Source organism: Haplochromis burtoni, unplaced genomic scaffold (genome assembly GCF_018398535.1).
Source record: "Haplochromis burtoni strain Fernald_Lab_line unplaced genomic scaffold, NCSU_Asbu1 Contig_43, whole genome shotgun sequence".
In the NCBI taxonomy this organism is placed as follows: domain Eukaryota; kingdom Metazoa; phylum Chordata; class Actinopteri; order Cichliformes; family Cichlidae; genus Haplochromis; species Haplochromis burtoni.
Genome location: NW_024582404.1, coordinates 702,921 through 717,291, shown reverse-complemented (window position 1 = coordinate 717,291; position 14,371 = coordinate 702,921). Strand labels below are relative to the sequence as shown.

The following is a 14,371-nucleotide window of genomic DNA, read 5'->3' as shown; positions in this document are numbered from 1 at the left end:
TGATTGGTGTGCCTTTCTCTCTAATACGGGAGGGTACAATGACAGGACTGCTGCTGTAAACAAGCACTACACAAATGCTGTAAAGAGGGCAAAACTGTTTTAACCCATGCTAAAGACTCTCGATAAGGCAAAAGTGACTTTTACACTGCCTTATGTTGACACAGGAGGGTTGGACCCCGAAGGCAACCCACACCTTCTCCTCTCCACTCCCCTAGCAAGATGTAAACCACAGCTGTATGGGGAAAGCTTTAATTCTAGCCATGCACCAAATCCCCGGTGTCCCAGTTTAAGTGGCAACTGCCTGGAAGAGGAGAGCGACCTACTTCTATCACAAGGAGATGTTCAGTAGAACAAACACGAGCCATAAAATAAACCCGTTATCATCATTAAGCTGCATGTGCGATACATACCCTCTGCAACAAGCTCCTCCACGGTGACTTGGTACCGGCCGACTGAAAACACTTTCCCGAAGTAGCTGCTGACTCCGGAGCTGGAGCTGGACCCGGATGCCCCTCCGAGCCCACCGCTCTCAGACTTTGGCATTCTCGAAAACTTCTTCATCCTTTCCTTTCTCTGTCAGGGCCAACCAAAATGCAATCCCTAATCAGAGGCGAATCGACTCCGCAGTCCAGTTTAACTCGGTCGCGTCCCCTATCTACTTATCAGGACTCTCTTCTTCTCCTGCATGCTCCGCGTCTGTTTCTCCTAGAGGGGCTGCACGACATTTAAAAAGTCCACTTAATAACCACGCGTCATGGTGACACAACCGCGTTCCAAAATCTCGTACCGGCGACAGCGTCAAAAACAAAAACAAAAACTGCCACTTTAGCTTACGCTAGCTAGTTGTGGCAGTTGCTAGCATGCGTGCATGCAGTCAGGACGCTCCGACACAATGAAACGGGGAAGAAGAGCAGCACTGTAGAAGAAGGGCGGAAATAAACTCCTCAACGGAATAAATTCAGCCAACCAGCCCTCCAAAACCAGCCCTGACGTGGTTAGCTTCACGCCCGCCACTTGGTCGCTCTAGTCGGGCGATTCGTCTAGTTAGCTCGCTAGCTTCGGTGGTTAGCGGCTAACGAGCTTCGCTAGCAGCCACAGCGGTTCCTCGAACCGCCCCGAGTGCAGGTGGGCTAACAAAGTACGGGACGGCACCTGTGATACAAGCGGGCGTCGTCTGCTTGTCAGAACCACTCCAGTGAAGCCGTTTTCATCCGGTTCATTTGTGTCATTTTCCTTGAGCTTCTCTAACCGTTAAACTTCTCGTGACTCCTAAACGGCAGGCTTCAAAATAAGTGGGTGGTTTGTTATTTACCCAATGAGAGTGACAACCTAACCCAATGTGGCCCCGCCCCCTTTCATTGTTATGATTGGTGTAAGTGGAGATTGTATGGAAGCCCACTGATGCCAGCAAGAAAGAAAGATTAATGAATGAGGGCATCGAACTAATAAAAAAAGAATCCATCTACCAGTTGACCAAAATTCAAGTATTTTTAATCATTAAAATTATCATATCTAAAATATAATTTTATTTTTCATGAAAAAAAATTTCTTACTTAGTAAATAAAAAATAACTTATGAAAGTATCTTATTTCAGATGCTCCCTTTAAGGGTCACCACCTCAGTTTCCATCTCACCCTATCCCTAGCATTGTCCTCTATCACACCAACCCTCTGCGTGTCCTTCTTCACTACATCCACTGACCTCCTCTGTGGTCTTCCTCCTTTCCACCCACGTATTCAACATTCTTTGTCCAGTTTATCCACTATCCCTCCTCTGCATATGTCCAAACCATCTCAGCCTTCCCACCCACTCAGCCTGAGCATCATGGCACACGTAACTTCAGTCATTCATTTCTCAGTGTAGAGAATTCAGGTACATGAAGCAATGGCATTAGTTAACTAAAACAACATTTTATAAAAGGAGAAAAGATTAGTTAAGTAAAATTTTAAATAATTAAAAAGAAAACAAATTATATATTTAAACCCTCACCCCCAAAAAATAATAAAAATGAAAAATTTAATTATGGTAAGCCCGTTGATTATCCTTTGTGCTTTTGTTGTTAGAAACAAGACAATTTACCAGCAGGTAAAAACCTCTCAAATGAAATGGAATTACATAAAAGTCATAATAAACAATGTGTTTTAAAAAGGAGTTCACTGATGTGTAAAATTGTAGCTTATATAAAAGGGGGAAACAATCTAGAACTATATTTTATATTTACAACACTAACAAATACAAACAATTAAAAATTATAAAATTAATAGGGCTGTCACAAACTCACATTATCATCATCATAAAAAATCTGAATAACAATGGCTTCGATCTCATATTTTCCTTTATTTTTTGTTCATTTCCAAATTAATCATTCTTAAAACAGAAGTATAGAGTGGTGTAGAGTGACCCTGTTACCACCGTGGCGTTTATTCTAACCACTGGTGCCAATGTTTTTAACTGCCCTTGTCCCTGCCCTACCTATATGTATCAAGAATGAAGTCGAATTAGTTAATTTTTCACCTAATGAATGAATAAATTAATTAATCAATAAAAACATTTTGGTGATGTGATACTGGTTGTCACAGTTTAGCATCCAGCTAAGCTATTTTTGACCATCACCTCAAAAATTTAATTTACTAAATATGAATTTTGATAATTTTTAAAATAACTTTGTTAAAGGTAAGAAACTGTTACAACGATTATTATTTATAATTTTTGTTTTCTGCCTGCCTGCCTTCATATCTGCTAATTTGCTTTTCTTGGTAGCAACAGGCTTCCATAATAAGCACCCAGCCAATACTCATCTGTTACTGGGCGGCCTGAGTGACACACTAAGCAGTTTGGTTGAGGAAGGGGAGCACTAAACAGCCTGGAAAGAATGTAGTGCATGGAGAAATAAACAAACCTCAAGCTGAACTGAATTAGTGTGTTATCCTGATCCAGCTTTATTAACTTGCTCATTATTAAAAAGCCTGATTTATCTTCATCTGTGTCTTTCTTCTGCCTACAAAGCATTTTTGGCTATTTTAAAGACATGCTACTTCCTCAGTAAATTGATCTCTTAACAACACTCCCTTACATTTTAATGACCATCAGCAATGGAAAATAACACAAATTTTTCACCACACACTGCCAACAAGGAAGTGGTGTGACAGCTGCCGTGTGCAGGCTTAACAATCCATCACACAGACCTACAGACTTTCATTACTTTACTCCTCAAGACATCTATGTCCTCCGCACATCAGTTTCTAGAGGAAGAAAACATATACCTCTACAGATAAGTGGTCACAATTACCATATTCAGGTCAGCAGTTGTGAGGGGTAGGTGGGGGCAACCCACGGCTGAGATGGGGATTACATAAGAGATAAGGAGGAGCAGAGTGGGATCACATGACTGTATAAACCCCCATGTCTGGACACATCCTGTTTCTGCAGGGGGGAATCTTTCCTCTCTGACACACTTATTGTTGTCTGGTTGTCTGTGCAGTGTATGCTGCCACCTGCTGGTGGTTGAACCATCTTTGGGTGCTGTGTTTGGGTCCTACATAAGAATGACTGGTGCCAGTGTTTTTAACCAAGACTCCTCAGTGGTTAAAAGGAAGCATGTTATAGTCAGAGGATAAAAAAATCATACCATCCAACAGTATAGCTGTATATCTACAGAAAAAAGCTTGTGATATTCTTGAAATTTAAGTGATAAATGTAATAAAAACATTTCTTAAAATATAAGTAAAAGTACATTCCCTGAGATTATAATATCACAAATAGTCCGTCCAGTCTTTTTAAATCATACAGACCTGACTTCAAACACTTTTTACCCCAGTGTTGTTGCTGTCATGAATGAAAATGAAAATTAGCTTGCTTTCTGTGAGCTGAGAGCATTTTTCAGGGGCTTCAATGATGCTCCAATACTGATGCTCATTTAAAAAAATAAATAAAAAATAAAACACAGCTGGAAATGATGGTAATTTTCAGAGGAACACAATGACAATTAGCTAGACTTTGTTTTTAAACTTCGAGGTGACTCCAGATGCTTTTCCTTTCCCATTAATGTTGATCAGACCTCTGGGAACTGAAGTTAGAGTTTCAAGGGGCTTCAGTGACGCTTTAATGGTGATAATAACTGAAAAGTGTAATGACTACTGATGGTTCCTAATGTTCAGAGAAAAGCAATCTGAATTTCTGATTTTATGACAAAGAACATCTGGATATTCTATGAGATTAAAGTGGTCAATAAATGAGAAAAATCTCTACATTAAAAAAAACAAACAAACCCAAAAAATAGATATTCCCTGAAATTACAAAGTTGTTAATTTGCCAGAAAAAAAATCTCAAATTCTGTCCTGTTGTGGAGTCCCAAATGTACAAGTGTAACAACCTGAATATTGTATTAGATGAAAGGTAAATCTGAGCTCATTTAATGTTCTCTGAGTTAGTGAAACCCCAAACTGGACAGAAAAAACAAAGAAATTAAAGAGGAAACTCTTTAAGTGTTAGTGGTTAGTGAGTACTTCATCATGAAATGGCCCATGTCCTGGCAACTTCTCCACACTCTTGAGATTATGCTGAAAGACGCAGCAACCCGTCTGGATCCTGTAGAAGCTGGACTGCCTGTGCAACCTGAATGGGCTACAGGTACCATCTCATGCTATCAGTGGCAACAGGGACCCCCAGTGCTACTCCTCAGCCTCCTAGTAGGCATGTATGGCAATTTCAAAATTCTACATCACCTTGTTCTCAAATTCTTGCATTTGCAAGATTTCCAGAAAACTTAGTCTGACCTTGAGGTCAAGGTCACACTGCCCGCTTGGCAAGGAGACAACCATACATCATCAGCTTTTTACATCTGAGGGCTAAAAACAAACGCTGAGAAGAATCAGTCAGCACAGATAAAGAGAGAATAATGCTGTGTAGCCACCATCTATAAAACCCAGTTGTTGTTGTTGCCTCTCCAGTGCACCTGATGTCACCTTCGTTAGAACCAAAGCAGCAAGTCAATAAGATGTGGTGTGGTATCAAGACTTTGTTGTATCTTTATCCTCTATATTTACTGCAATCCCTGCACTCTAGCTTTCTGATAAGATGCCAAAAAATGTGGTTTGTGTTCCCTGTTTTACTGATAGTGGCAGAAGATAAATGTCTTTGTTCTTCAGGTTAAATAATAAACCACTTTGGACTGTGTTTGAGGGAAAAGTTACAGCAAGTTTTATTTTAGCAAGGCTCAAAAAGAAATAAAAAAGAAAAAATAAATATATAGACATAGACGTGTATATATATATATATATGTGTATAGGAAAAAGTACAGCAAATGCAAATGATCCTAAAATAACTAAGTAGAACAGTCAAAATATGAGTAGAGCAAGTTACAATAATTAACTTGCCCAGTCTTGAGACTCTGAGTAGTCTTCCTTTATGAGCTTGTCCCAGTACATGTCCATTACAGCATTTGGCAGCAGCTCTTCATCGTTCACCAAATGGATGATCTTGATCTTCATGTGATGGTTCAAGTTGTCTGTTCCTGCGTAATTAAAAGACAATACAATAAAAGAACTACAATATAACTTAATAATGCTGTGACAGACTGATACCTAGGCTTTATCAGCTGCCTTTGTGCCCTCTTTGTTTGTTTGAGTAGCCTTAAAAGAAATGTCATAGTAGTGTTTTCAAGGATTTTCCAAAGTGGCGAACAGTTTACAAAGTGCTCCTCTGTAAATCCTTTATTTACTGAATACCTTTTGGCAAACAAATAAAGAAGAAATAGTCAGCAGTTTCTCCAATAAGTCAGACCGCGGTCTTGGACCGCAGCTGCCGATGGCAGTGTTTTTTTGGTTTGCAGCATTGCCACATGAACTAGTTGTCCACCTGCTGCAGGGACCTGACTGTAAACATGAGGCAGGAAGTGTTGGATCAGATGTAGGGGCTACACTTGTCAGCAGACATGAACATACCAGTAGTTATCAGCTCTTTAGAAGAACTGCCTGTGCGGTTTTCCTCAAGACACCTTTGTGGTGTGTTTTCATCACCCTCCATGTTCAGTAAGTAAAAAGACAAAGATCTGCCTCTGAATGTCACCTGGGGAAATTATAGAAAATGTTCAGAGTTCACAAATATCTAACCAGTAAAATCCATGTCTAGAAATTAGCATTTGTAGGATATGTGGAACCTGAGTTTTCAACACCGCTCTACAACAAACACTATATAATTTATAGCCTACAAAGGAAAAATAAGTCTACATCCAGCGAAATTTTATGTGTGATAATAACAGTATTTCTTAACCATATATGTGAAGAAAATTTTAATTTTTCTTTCAACAAGTTGAATTTATTTAATCCATCCATTCGCTTCCGCTTATCTTGAAAGATGCAATTCAAATAATATTTTAGTTACTTTACTCCATGTGCTGCACAAATTAACAAGAGCACAGTTGCTCTACTGCTCATACTCCTCTGCTACCTGAATCTAAGTCACATTTTTTATGGTCATTATTTATTTGTAGATGAAAATATTTGTTAAGCAGATGTATCAAATATTGTAGAAAAGACAACTTGTGCTCTATAAATACTTTAAGAACATACAACTCACATTTCAGCAACATATTCGGGTAATTCAAACAACACAAGCCACAAATTACAGAATAAAGATGCACAATGAAAAAGGAAGCAGTTTTCTTTCTTATGAACTTATGAATTATTTTCTGTTTCTTTTTCTTCTTCATAAGGACCTGCAGGAGTGGTCTGATAGTAATGAATGAACTCATTCATTTTTCCCTCATGCGGGCTGCTGTATCTGAAAATCACCTCAGGCTGCTTGTGTGAGCTACTACAAGAGATTCATTATTTTTATGATAACGTGAGTGGGTATCGAACCTTGTCCCAGGCATATGCTGAGCTGACTGGGATGTTTTTCCCCAGAATCGACTTGAGCCAGCATTCAGGAGCCAAGTGCACCTTTCCTTTACTCAGAATGGAGCCATCGGCCAGCACATTAGCAAAGTGACAGTGACCCTGAAAAAAGTAAGATTGTTTTAAAATTCACTGTCGATGCAGTTGCAGATTTCAGGGATACAGGGAATACATTCCTTCCTATATCAAGAACACAAGGATTGCCACCCTGGCTGACCATGTTTTTTTCAATCTCAAGTATCAGTTAACTGAGAGAGAAAAGACATGCAGTAAAGGGCCACAGGTCAGACTTGAATCCAGGCCAGCTGCCATATGGCATGTGGTCACCTGCTTAACGCACTGAGCTAAACCAGCACCCTGAGTTTGGAGACTTAGCCTCACTGACAACTACGTTAACCACGCTTCTTGAACACTGCCTGTTCAACAATGGTTTTTACAGTCCTGATCTGCACAAATCCCGACAATGTGTATTTGTCTGTTATCAAACATTTCGTATCAAACTTAGTTATCAATCAAGTCTTTTAATAAAAAAATTGAAAACTATTTTTTTAATTTCAATAATCTTGTCAATATTTTTTCTTATCTTAACTATACGAGTAACACCGTCACCTGGTGTCTGATGTTTTTTCTTTACATAAATGCAGATATTTCAACCCTATATTAAAGTAGTAACGCCACAAAAAATCTCCAGAAATTAAGAAAATGAAGTTGTTCAGATTTTCCCTCTTTGATATGTCCTCTCCAAGATAGACAAACAAAATCTGCAATCCTGACTATGGATCCTTTATGTCAGCGGTCTCCAACCTTTTTTGCGCCACGGACCGGTTTATGCCCGACCGCTGCTTTATGTTATTTGTTTATGTTTTATAATAGCAAAAAGACTATGATACCAGTATAACAGTTTGTATCTTCACACATGGTGGGAGTAACCAATGAATTGGTAAAAAAAACTACATATTGATATGTAAATTGTAGAATAGCAGCCAGTCATTACTCATTGTTATTAAAAGGTTCACATGGTCACATGATAAAAAACAGTAAGACTTTTTGCTGACCTTCAACAGCAGCTGTAGGGCACTTCCAGGTGAGATGATTCCCCTCTGGATGAGCACAGAGAGACGTCTGCTGTTGTCCACGGCTCTGTTCTGAATCAAAGCATTTTTTCGTCTGATCATTATACTGAAATGCTCTAAAGCAATTCCTGGTTGTGGAGTGTCTGGACAGCTACTGGCTGACTGGTCGCATCTGGTCGACCTCAACAGGTTAGCAGGTGTAGGTGCTTTATGACTACATTGATTATATCCACGTGTTTCTCTGGGGTTTGAAGAATCCAGTGAAAGTTTGGCTCTCGTGGTAATGTACATTTCCACCAAATACATTTGGTTCTGGAGTATCTCTATCAAGGTTTTCTGGCATGAAGCAAGGGATGAGATCTGACTTTTTAGCAAACAGTGACGAAGGCAGTCAGGCACACTCCTACACCAAGAAAATCAAAGAAGAGTGTTACACTTGAAGTAAAGACCGGAATAGATTCATTAAAAACCATCACAGCAATAAACCGAAGCACAGCGTATTTCTAAATACTTGAAATACCTTTATTTAGTTTCTACTGCTGTTGGACCAGTGACAATGAAATATCATGTAATTCATTTTATTTAACACAAGAATAAAATTTATTTAACACAAGAAGGCAACAGCTGTTAATCCAGTGGTTCTTAAATTTTCATCTATCATGACCCATTTTATCAGTCATGAAAAAAAAAAGAATCTGATTCAAATTTTAATTAAATAAAAGTCAACACAAGAACATCAGCCATTGTTAAGTTCCCCGTAATAAAATATATTGATGTAACTTAGTTTCACTTTAGTTGCGTGGTTTAAACAACCAGAGATAAAACAGGTCAAACTTCCATCAAAATTGAGGAAAGACTTTAAATATCTCACTTTCACCACCATTCCAGCCAACTCTTATTGTGGTGGAGGCACTACTTACTGAAAACAAATGAATGACATTGCCAAACTCTTTGCTCACTTTAGGAAATATAGTTTCTCTGTTGAAAACAGTACACAATTACTGTTCAGTTAATGTAGATATGTCCTGAAAGTCTGAAAAAGCAAGGTGCTTTCTCACAAAGTTTCGTTTAGGCCAAAGATGAGAGCAGTTCCTGTACTGACCGATATTTTTGGGCAAGATTTTCCTTCTCCGACTGCTGCTTGGCGAGCGCCTCAATCAGCACACTCTGGATCTCCGTTAGAGCTGCATGATATCTGTCTGTAAAAAAGCACAAATATGGTCAATAAAACACGCTTAGTATCTTTCTGGTTGTCTTTTAACGCAGCTTTTACCTGCATCATTCAGACTTGTCAGAGGCCAAGTTGACATTTCTGTTTGTTTCCTTCTGACCTCCTCCAAAATCACTGTTATTGCCTCTGAATGACTCGGCTATATAATAAAAAAATAAGAGACAGATTATCGCATCAAAATAGTCACACCTGTGAACCTTTCAATAAAGTGATAATACATGTAATTTGTTAATTAGGCCTATTGAATGGTTGAAAGAACTGTTTTTGTCCATGCCCATTAAATCCAGCTTAGCTGACAGTCTACTGAAAGTGTAACACGCTCTCACATTATGAGTGGTGGCATCTTTCTGTCTCAGCTCAAAATCTCTGGGCCCCCTGGCTCCGCCTTTATCACCTGAATCCCTCCACTGTAGGTTGGATGTTTCACTGCAGTTAGGACTGCTCTGGCAGCGAGGCTCTGAGGACGTGGCACCTGAAACAATCCAACATTCAGATTTCATTTCTCTACTGCTCATCCAGCTACTCAGCACTGTGTCCTATGGTTTAGATTCTACTAGTTAATCTATTAGTTTTCATCTCCAGCTCTAAAAGCAGCTCAGTGATATTCCCTTCACCATAACAACAACCCAGCCTGCAAGACAAGAACGTGGGTTTTGTATCTACTATTGCTGCACGGCAGTGACATAAATACTACATAAGACATCCTGGTGTTGCTCACCTGGTTCTCTGTGCTTTGAAGATGCATTATAGGACTTTGTGTGATTAACAGAAGAAACCTGGAAAGTCCTGAGCAGCTCTTTGATGTGTTCTTCCTTTGCCATATCTAATGCACTGAGGCCACTAGTGTTCCTGTCGCTGGCATTTGCTCCAGACTGAAGGAGAAGCTTCACTACCTGCGCAGCACACATGAATTTCACATCAAACTATTTCTCAAGGGCATTCTATCTAATGCAGCGTGACAGATGAATCAAAGTCTGTAAAGTTTGTGAAACTTTGCATCTACCGACATGTGGAAAGTGTTACAAAAAACAATTTTCTGCACCTTAAAAGTTTGTCCATCACCTGATAGTGTCCACTGAAAACAGCATCATGTAGAGGTGTCACTCCATCAAAGCTTCTAACATTAGCATCAGCTCCAGCCTTCAACAGTTGCTCCACCACCGCTTCATCACCCACAGCAGACGCCTCGTGAAGAGCCGTCCATCCTGATAGTTGAAGTCAATATTTAGTGATCACAATGGAGTTTGTGTTTGATGACAGACAGACGATGACGCTGTCAGAGTACAGATGTGATTGAGCTGTGACACACCTGCGTAGTCCTCCATGTTGACACTGATTCCTGCTTGAATGAGCATTTTGACTTGAATGAGATCTCCTTTCTTGCATGCAGCGTGTAGCAGAGTCTCTCCCGTTCCATTTCTCTTGTGAAGGTTTTTTTGGGAGGGAATTTTCACACGTCGTGAGACTTTTGCTTGAATAAGATAATTAAAAGCAGATTTGTAAACATAAATTAAGCTAAAACATGTGACATAACGTAATGACGGTAATTACCTGCTTGTGATGAAGCTTCTCCGTAGCCTGATGTAGACTGGATACAGTTGGATGTCACAGGTTCAGTTGGTTTGAGATTATTTATTTTCATCTCTCTTTTCTGTTTTGTCTCTTTGTTCCCTGCTTCTGGATCTGAATCAGCTATGAGCACAACCCGAGCTACTTCTTTGTTTTGCCTGGGACTGAGATCCTTCAACAAGCTTAACGAGTCATCGTCTGAAGAAGACAGATCTCCAGTTCTGTAGTTCTCTTGACTGAAGTTCTGGGTCATCTCCAGGTTGTCTCTGGAAGCATGAAACAGACGTGACAGCCACAAGTTAGGACTTTGACACCAAGTTTATGCTTCTGTAATCCGCTCATAATCATCACACAGTATATTCTGTTTGCAGCACAATAAAAAGATCTGACAATCAAAAGTTCGGAAACTAAACAACATGCATGTCACCTGTGTTCCTGATTTCAGGAATCATGTTGTTTTCATCAGTGCCTTTTAACATTGTTACGAGATTCAGTCTGGCACGAAACTTATTGTCAGGATTTTTCCAACAGAGACAAACTTTTGCCACCAGACCAGGCCAAATCTTACCAAAGGAACCAAAAACTGAGTGGATGAGGATTTAGTTCTGAAAACAAGATCCTCACAATAACAGAAAACTAGTATGTGTTTAGTGTAAGCAGCTCATGCAACTAACATTGCATCTGTTTGTTTCTCTCTGCAATTAAACTCTATGCTTACATCAACTGTATTTTAATCCAGCTGAATTCACAACAAAGCTATTCTAATTTATTTCCCTACTTCAGACAGCTGTACAAGCCTGAAAGTTACAAAAATGGCACCCATTAACACTAATGTAAACCACTCTTTACTTTCAAGCCAATTTTTATCCTCCTTGTCATCCCAGTCTGACATTCACAAAAGTTACAGTCACTTACTATGGCTGTATTCACATGTTAAATGACCCCTGAGAGAGAAAGTTTAAAGCCAAATGTGGCTGAAGCTTCCTGTCGCAGTGGCACTGATGCTTTGCAGTCCAAAGCTCTTTATGCCACTTAATAAGTAACATTACCTCAAACTCCCAGCTTTCTGAGAAACAGGAGCTAAAACCTAAAAGACTTTCAGACATGACATCTTGTAGCAATGTACAGGGTATGCTTTTAACATCAAAGGTTGCAAATCTGTTCAAGAAATATCTGTCCTCACTTTATTTTCTCCATAACCTATATGGTCGGGACAGTTAGTCACTGCACTTACCTAAGTGCAGCAGTCCTATGTCTGTTCATTTCATATGAATTATCTGATCTGATGCTTTCAAGATGCTCAACTTTCATCAGGTGCTGTTGATGGTTTATAGGCCCAGAGCCTTTATCCTTTATTTCTTTCTTTGAATAGTCCAATGCAGCTCCACCACAATTCATGTCTTCCTCATCAGCATCAGGATGAGCTGAACCTGCAACAGTAAAATTACTTCACCCCATAAATGATGGACAGCTTACAATATCAAACTTCATATAAGAGCAAATTCTCTATCCTCAGCTAAAAAAAAAATGTTGTAATAACTGCCACTAGATGGCAGCATAAGGTCAACATGTGTTTGTTTTCAAGACAGATATAATAAATTCACCTAAAACTAAACACAAATCCATTTTTCCATCCATTACTAAGAAATCGTTAAAAAGAACTTTATTCATTGTGTATTACCACAGCATTTGTGAATGAACTGCACCCTTTCATGCTTCAAAACACAAAGTTAGTGGACAAGATCTAAATAACATTATTTTTAGTGGTAGACACTTCTTATACTGTAGAAACTTACACTGACTAAGTGCATGCTGTCACCACCACATTTGTTTTGATGAACAAAACTTCCTGCTGTTGATGGGCTCTGTGGAGAGACTAAAACAATCATCTCAAAATATCTTTTGCCAGATCTCAACAAAAATACTTTCCCGATATTAGATATTTTAGTGCATGTTCTTTAGTAAGCAAAGTTTTTCCTGGACAGAAAAGTGTATGGCAATCCCGAAGAAATCTTAGTTGGGTCTGAAGGAAAACCAGCTGTGTTGCTTAATAGACGACTGACAGTTTTGCTCATTAGGACATATTTACTGAAGTACGTTAATTATTAAGTGGTCACAAATAACAGGAAATTACACATATTTATGTCAAATAATGTCATGGGCTGATTAAAATTAGAAGGACATGATTCAAAGTAAGATTAATACAAAAGCTACTTCTAGATATAATAGACAATAAAGTACCCTGTCTCCTATTTACCTACAATTAGGGTGATATGACTGTACTTTAGTGAATTTATCTAGGCGATAGTGGCTCAAGAGTTGGGAGTTCGCCTTGTAATCGGAAGGTTGCCGGTTCGAGCCCCGGCTTGGACATTCTCGGTCGTTGTGTCCTTGGGCAAGACACTTCACCCGTTGCCTACTGGTCAGAGGGCTCGGTGGCGCCAGTGTCCGGCAGCCTCGCTTCTGTCAGTGCGCCCCAGGGTGGCTGTAGCTACAATGTAGCTGCCATCACCAGTGTGTGAATGACTGGATATGTAAAGCACTTTGGGGTCCTTAGGGACTAGTAAAGCGCCTATATAAATACAGGCCATTTACCATAATATCCAAGTCCTTCTATAAGCAATATCATAACTTGACACCCATGTTGAAATACATCAGAGCAGTTAAATGGGTTATCTAAACTAGTTTTTAATTTCAGCGGTCATTCTGCATATGATAGAATCATCAATCAAATCTGAGATGTCAATTTAATTCAGTGTTACAGAAAGAAATTATATATATGCTAGCTTCCACAGGTAAATCCAAAGCCATTTTTCCATATAAAGAAACACACAAAGACAAAATATTTGGAGCCAATATTTCTAATAGTCACAACTGTTTTGGCAGGAGCTATTTTACCACCGCTAACTAGTAAAGAAGTTGTTCTAATACAATTAGATAACATGCAACATACACTCCCTTTTTTACAGTAGGCTAATGCTAAAGCTTAGTGAGAAATAACTCAGGCTCCACTCATGATTTTCTATTAATAGATAATATTAATGTTAGTAACAAACGCTTAATTACCTGTAAATAGTGGGAAAAATTATCTTCGTCCTGGTATGGTGTAGCATATCTGGTAGGACAGTGGCGGGAAACTACGCGCCTGCGCAATATGTATGAATTAAAAAATAGATAAATAAAAAAATTCTCGTTATCCACCCAGGAGTCCTATTGGGTTTTTTTCAGTGACCTTAATATTAAGTCATATAATATTTCTCATGTATCGTTTCTCCAAAATATGGTCGTATAGAGATAATAAGATAAACCATGTTTTACATAATTTATACATAGCTAGGATGGTTTGAAACCTAAAATTCGGCGTCCGGGTTTTAGTTCAAAACTTTTATAATGCTCAATTTTCTTCCCATAGCAGCGAGTAGAGTACAGCTGTCTCTACATTCGTTTAGTTTTTTATCATAATAAGTAAATATTAATTAAATAAATATATGCCGAATGAAAATGTACTACCCTCAGACTGTTGTCAGGTAGTTTATATTTTTATTTATTATTTTTTTGTTTCAGAATATGCAGCAGAACTAAAACTTTTCCGTTTTTTCAAC

General features: G+C 38.9%; 2 protein-coding genes across 6 annotated transcripts in view; both read right to left on the bottom strand.

Annotated features, from left to right (window-relative positions):
- Positions 1 to 1,325, bottom strand: part of bmp2k (BMP2 inducible kinase) — a 54,254-nt gene extending 52,929 nt beyond the window's left edge. For all 3 annotated transcript variants that reach the window (XM_014333485.2, XM_042220105.1, XM_042220106.1), the window contains exon 1: positions 411 to 1,325. In XM_014333485.2, the coding sequence (XP_014188971.1) occupies positions 411 to 561 (151 nt within the window). In that variant the 5' untranslated portion in view covers positions 562 to 1,325. The remainder of the gene's footprint in view (positions 1 to 410) is intronic.
- A 3,343-nt stretch (positions 1,326 to 4,668) lies between these two features.
- LOC102308989 (ankyrin repeat domain-containing protein 31) lies at positions 4,669 to 13,911 on the bottom strand. 3 transcript variants are annotated; one of them, XM_014333488.2, is made up of 14 exons: positions 13,836 to 13,911; positions 12,566 to 12,634; positions 12,004 to 12,199; positions 10,752 to 11,035; positions 10,510 to 10,671; positions 10,263 to 10,405; positions 9,919 to 10,093; positions 9,527 to 9,672; positions 9,243 to 9,339; positions 9,072 to 9,168; positions 7,952 to 8,372; positions 6,861 to 6,998; positions 5,943 to 6,066; positions 4,670 to 5,512 (listed from the first exon to the last, which is right to left on the bottom strand). In XM_014333488.2, the coding sequence occupies exons 3-14, from the start codon at positions 12,165 to 12,167 to the stop codon at positions 5,367 to 5,369; spliced, it is 2,097 nt and encodes a 698-aa protein (XP_014188974.1). In that variant the 5' UTR covers positions 12,168 to 12,199; positions 12,566 to 12,634; positions 13,836 to 13,911; the 3' UTR covers positions 4,670 to 5,366. The 3 variants fall into 3 exon arrangements, with proteins under 3 accessions (XP_042076038.1, XP_014188974.1, XP_014188973.1); XM_014333487.2 differs by having other exon boundaries at positions 12,566 to 12,645; positions 13,836 to 13,910; XM_042220104.1 differs by lacking the exons at positions 12,004 to 12,199; positions 12,566 to 12,634; positions 13,836 to 13,911 and having other exon boundaries at positions 4,669 to 5,512; positions 10,510 to 10,621; positions 10,752 to 10,866.
- Positions 13,912 to 14,371: the final 460 nt, after the last annotated feature.